Source organism: Chrysochloris asiatica, unplaced genomic scaffold (assembly GCF_000296735.1).
Source record: "Chrysochloris asiatica unplaced genomic scaffold, ChrAsi1.0 scaffold00423, whole genome shotgun sequence".
NCBI classification, from domain to species: Eukaryota; Metazoa; Chordata; class Mammalia; order Afrosoricida; family Chrysochloridae; genus Chrysochloris; species Chrysochloris asiatica.
Window position 1 is genome coordinate 496,944 of NW_006408941.1, and position 4,847 is coordinate 501,790.

At 39.8% G+C, this 4,847-nt stretch overlaps 1 protein-coding gene across 1 annotated transcript in view; it reads left to right on the plus strand.

Annotated features, from left to right (window-relative positions):
* The window catches only part of TRPC4AP (transient receptor potential cation channel, subfamily C, member 4 associated protein), a 126,973-nt gene that overhangs the window by 44,107 nt on the left and 78,019 nt on the right, over positions 1-4,847 (plus strand). Inside the window, exon 2 of the mRNA XM_006876883.1 lies at positions 1,019-1,147. Within this exon, the coding sequence (XP_006876945.1) occupies positions 1,019-1,147 (129 nt within the window). The remainder of the gene's footprint in view (positions 1-1,018; positions 1,148-4,847) is intronic.

A 4,847-nucleotide genomic window follows, 5' to 3' on the forward strand; every position in this document is an offset into this window, starting at 1 on the left:
TACCAGGCTGGGGCCCCTATTGTGACCCTGTCCCGTATTTCTCCCGAGCTCACGTACCTGTCCCACTGGTCAGGGGAGTGCTGCCGCCGGAAGTCTCCGACTCATGTGCTTTTAAAAAAATATATTTCTTAATTTCCAAAGATAGGTAGATTTTATGCTGTGAGTTAATGCACTAGTCTCTGCAGGGTTCATGGTTCAAGCTCACCAGCCACTTTAGAGTATGAGTTCTGATTTCTTAGTATCCTTGTCTACGCTTTTTACTTTCTCGGACTTTTTGATTTTAGCCATCCTAATTGGGGTAATGTAGTGGTTATAAATCAGGCTGCTAACCTCAAGGTCAGAAAGATGAGTTTTTCTGCTCTTGTAAAGATTTGCAACCTTGGAAACCCTATCATGGTCACCAAGAGTCGGAACAGACTCACGGCACAACACTACCACCAGTGTCTCACTGTGGTTTTGATTTGCATTTCCCTGTTAACTTCCGATGTTTGGCATCTCTTCATGTGTTCATTGGCTATTTTGCGAATTGTCCTTGGAGAATTGTCTGTTTAGAATCTCTGTGCATTTAAAAATCCTTTTGTATTGTTGAGTTAGATTAGGAGGAAGTACCTAACAACTTAGAGGAGGGGCAAGGCCAGTTAAGAAAAGTGTCTGGTTCTTTATCTTATATTTTGAAGGAGAATAACTTTCCAGGTAGGAAAGACAGGAAGAGGATATTTTAGGTAGGAGGAGGAAGAACATGTGCTTAGAGGCACAGAGAGAGAACATGTACGTAGGGGAGCCTAGAATGTGCATTTGAGAGAGGTGACAGACTACAAGGGCATTGTATCACAGGGGAAGGAGTTGGAACGGGACTTGTATATTATAGGCTCTTGGGGAACTGTTTCTAGAAAGAGGCATTTGAAATATTTGTCCTGGGTGAGTTTAGGAGACAACTGTTGTCCTCTGCATTATCTGCTAGCAGTTCTCTACTCACCAGTAAAAAGTGTCTCTCATTTTGTGTTTCTCGGAATCACAGTTCACTGAAACTTTTTTGATGGAGAGGGACAAACAATGTAAATGGAGTGGAATTCCTCAGCTGCTCCTTAAACTGTATGCATCCAGCCACCTCCACAGTGACTTCGTTGAATGCCAAAACATCCTCAAGGTAACTTTTATCTCCTGGGGAGGGGGTCTGTATTCCTGGTCTCCCCAGTGACACAAATTACTGTTTTTAAAAATAGCCTCTGTTTATCGCATAAGCTGTTGAAAATTTGGGAAGCTCAGAAACAGTGCAAAGAAGAAAATTAAAATCACCTCAATTCTACCACCTAGAGAGAGTCATTAAGTTTCCTATGATGTCTTTCTGGTCTTTATTAATTATTGTTTTGTGGCAGTGCTTGCTTAAATTGCAAGAGCAGTGCTATGCCCTGGGATTGATTTGGATGACATGTGTTTTGAACAGGGCTTAATGAATCATCCTGAATTGATGAAGGGTAATGGAAGGAACATTGTAGTTGTTGATAATTATGATTAATAAAATTGAGAGGGGCTGGCTTGATGATTGAGAGGTGGGTGGAAATTATGCAGAGATACTTTGCGACCATAATTGTTCTCAAACTTGAGTGCACATTAGAATCACCTGGGGTGCTTGTTTAAACATAGTGCTGGGCCCCAACCCAGTTTCTGCTTTTACAAGTGTGAAGATACAATATCCAAACTTTAGTTTGGGCTGGCAGCAAATTTGAATTTAGAGAACCAGCTCTAGCTGGAGTTAAAATCCGTGTTAGCTATAGTTGATCAAAATAAAACAATGGTGCAATGTTTTCCAGAGGCAAATTTTTTTTTTTTTTTTCTAAAAATTTTTGTGTGAATTGGGTGATAGTTTACATGGGGGAACATCAGTTTTACACTCATCCTATTATATTCATTTCATTGCAATGATTACAATCCCCTGCATGCTTCATTACTCAACAGTATTTGCTTCTATTCCCTCTGGTTTATTTTTGTTTTTGATGTGCATCAAAACACTCAGGAATATAGTCATTCAAACAGCCAAAGGGCATACCCTACAAGCCCTCCCCCTACCCACCAGCATACATTCCCCTCTCCTCCATGAGTCTAGAGTCCTCAGCTGCTGTGTCTCTCCATGTCATCATCTCTGCCTCTATCTCTGGCATTGCGGCTTCTCTGGGTAGGGTCCCACACTCCGCAGAGGCAAAATGTTGATGGTTATATCACAATAATTGTTAAGTGCTATCAAGTCGATTTTGACTTGTGTATAACAGTAAGTCTTTCTAAAACATAAGTACTAAGTAAGTTGAGTCTTTACCTTTAAGAAAGACATTTTTGTATACTTGATTTTTTCATGGTTTGATTAGAATAGAAATAATTAAGGCCTCTTACACTTGTTTAAAATTACTCTGCAAAGATTTCTACAAAATGTCTTGAGATACAGGGAAGCAGGAGGAGGGAAATTAACATTTGTAAATGTTTACTGCATGATCATTTCTTAGTCAACCAGTAAATACTTAACTTGAAACTTACTGAGTACCAGACCTATTTAATTGTTAGGGTATGTTTCCCTGTGTTAATCAAGAATTTTGATTGCAGGTGACAGAAACTCAGTCTAGCTTAAGCACCAAAAAAAAAAAGATTCTTGATTGCCTCACATGACTGAAAAGAACAGGTGTAGGTGTGAATTCATGGACTGAACAGAATCAGGGTGTCCATAGCTTATCTCGACATCGTGTGTGGTCTCATGTTCTTCCATATGATCACAGCTGAAAGGTGACATTTCTGCATCTTAAGCCAGCCACTCAGGATTAGGAGGATGAGAGTGACTAGTTAGCTAGACCTGATCACCTGTCCCTGAGGTGGTGCTGTTTGGCAGCCCAAGCAGAACATTGTGGAAATGGGAAGGGCACATTCACAAAGAAATGAGGTGGTTATTGAAGCAGAGAGGTTAAGAGATGTTGGTCCAAAAAAATCCAGATATCTTCTACATTCCATTTTTCATTTGAGGAACTGGAGACAAGTCTGGGTGCTAGAAGTGTGCTTCATGTATTCAGAAGTCATGGTATTTTCAATAACCTCATATGCATGTGAGAGTTGAACAGTGAATAAAGAAGAATCGGTGCTTCTGTTTTATGGTGAAAGAGAAGAATGTTAAAACAAATCTGTTGGAAAAATTGTAGCTAGAATGTTCCTTAGAAGCCAGGATGGCAAGACTTTGTTGCCCATACTTCATACATGTTTTCCGGAGGGACCAGATCTTGGAGAAGGACATCATACTTGGTAAAGTGGAGTGTCAGTGAAAAAGAAGAAGACCCCCAAAACAAGATGGATTTGCACAGTGGCAACAGCAGTGGGCTTAAGTTTAACAACAATGGTCAAGATGGGTAGAGATTCGTTCTGTTATGCATAAGATCACTATGAGCCAGAACCTACTCAACTGTACCTAACAACAACTAAAATGGAAGGAATATACAGAGCTCTACTGTATCAAAAAATTGGTTGATGTGCCTCCATTTAAAAAAGTACCATATTGATCAACAGCTGATGGTAGAACTTGAGGAAGAAGCTCAAACTGCACTGAATGCATTGGCAAAAAGCAGGGCTCCAGGAATTGATGAAATATAAATCAAAATCATTCAGTAAACTTATGGAGTTCTGGAGATGCCCATTCATCTATGCCAAGGAATTTGGAAGACAACTACCTGGCCAGCCTATGGAAGAGATTCATATTTGTGCCTATTCAAAGGAAAGGTGACCCAATGGAAAGCCGAAATCATTGAACAATATCATTAATATCATATACAAGTAAAATTTTACTGATGATAATTCAAAAATTGTTGCAGAAGTACATCAACAGAGAGCTGCCAGAAATTGAAGCCAGATTCAGAAGAGGACTTGGAACTGGGATATTATTGCTTACCTCAGGTAGATCTTGACTGAAAGCACAGAATACCAGAAACATGTTTACTTGTGCTTTATTGGCTATGCAAAGGCATTTGACTTTTGTGGATCATATGAACTGTGGATGACATTGCGCAGAATGGGAATTCCAGAACACTTCATCGTATTCTTGAGGCACTTGTACATAGACCAAGAGGCAGCCATTAGTGGAAACTGGTTTAAAAGCAGGCAAGTTGTGTGTCAGAGTTATATCTTTTCAGCATACTTAATCAGTCTGTGTGCTGCGCAAATGATCCAAGAAGCTGGATTATATGAAGAAGAATGTGGCATCAGGATTGGAGGATGACTAATCAACAATCTGTGACATGCAGATAACACAACCTTACTTGCTAGAGTTTAAGAAGACTTTGAAGTATTTCCTGATGAAGCTTGAAGACTTCCATATGGATTGCACTTCAGTATAAAGAAAATAAAACTCCCAACTAAACCAATAAATACCATGATAAATGGAGAAGAAAAGACTGAAGTTGTCTAAGATTTCGTTTTACTTAGATCCACACTCAAGAAATCACATGAAATGTTATGTTGGGCATGTCTGCTACAAAAGACCTCTTTAAGAGTGTCAAAGAGCAAAGATGGCACTTTGGGGACTAGGGTGTGCCTGACCATGGTATTTTTAGTCACCTTATTTGCATGTGAAAGCTGGACAATGAATAAGGAACATCAGAAAAGTGATGCATTTGAATTGTGTTCTTGGTGAAGATTATTGAATAGCCATGGATTGCCAGAAGAATGAGCAACTCTGTTTGGGAAGTATTACGGGATTGCTCCCTGGAAGCGAGGATGGAGAGATTTCCTGCCTCCTACAAGGTCAACAGTTCGAAACTACCAGCTGTTCTGTGGGAGAAAGATGAGGCTTTCTGCTCCCTTAAAGATTTACAGCCTCGGAA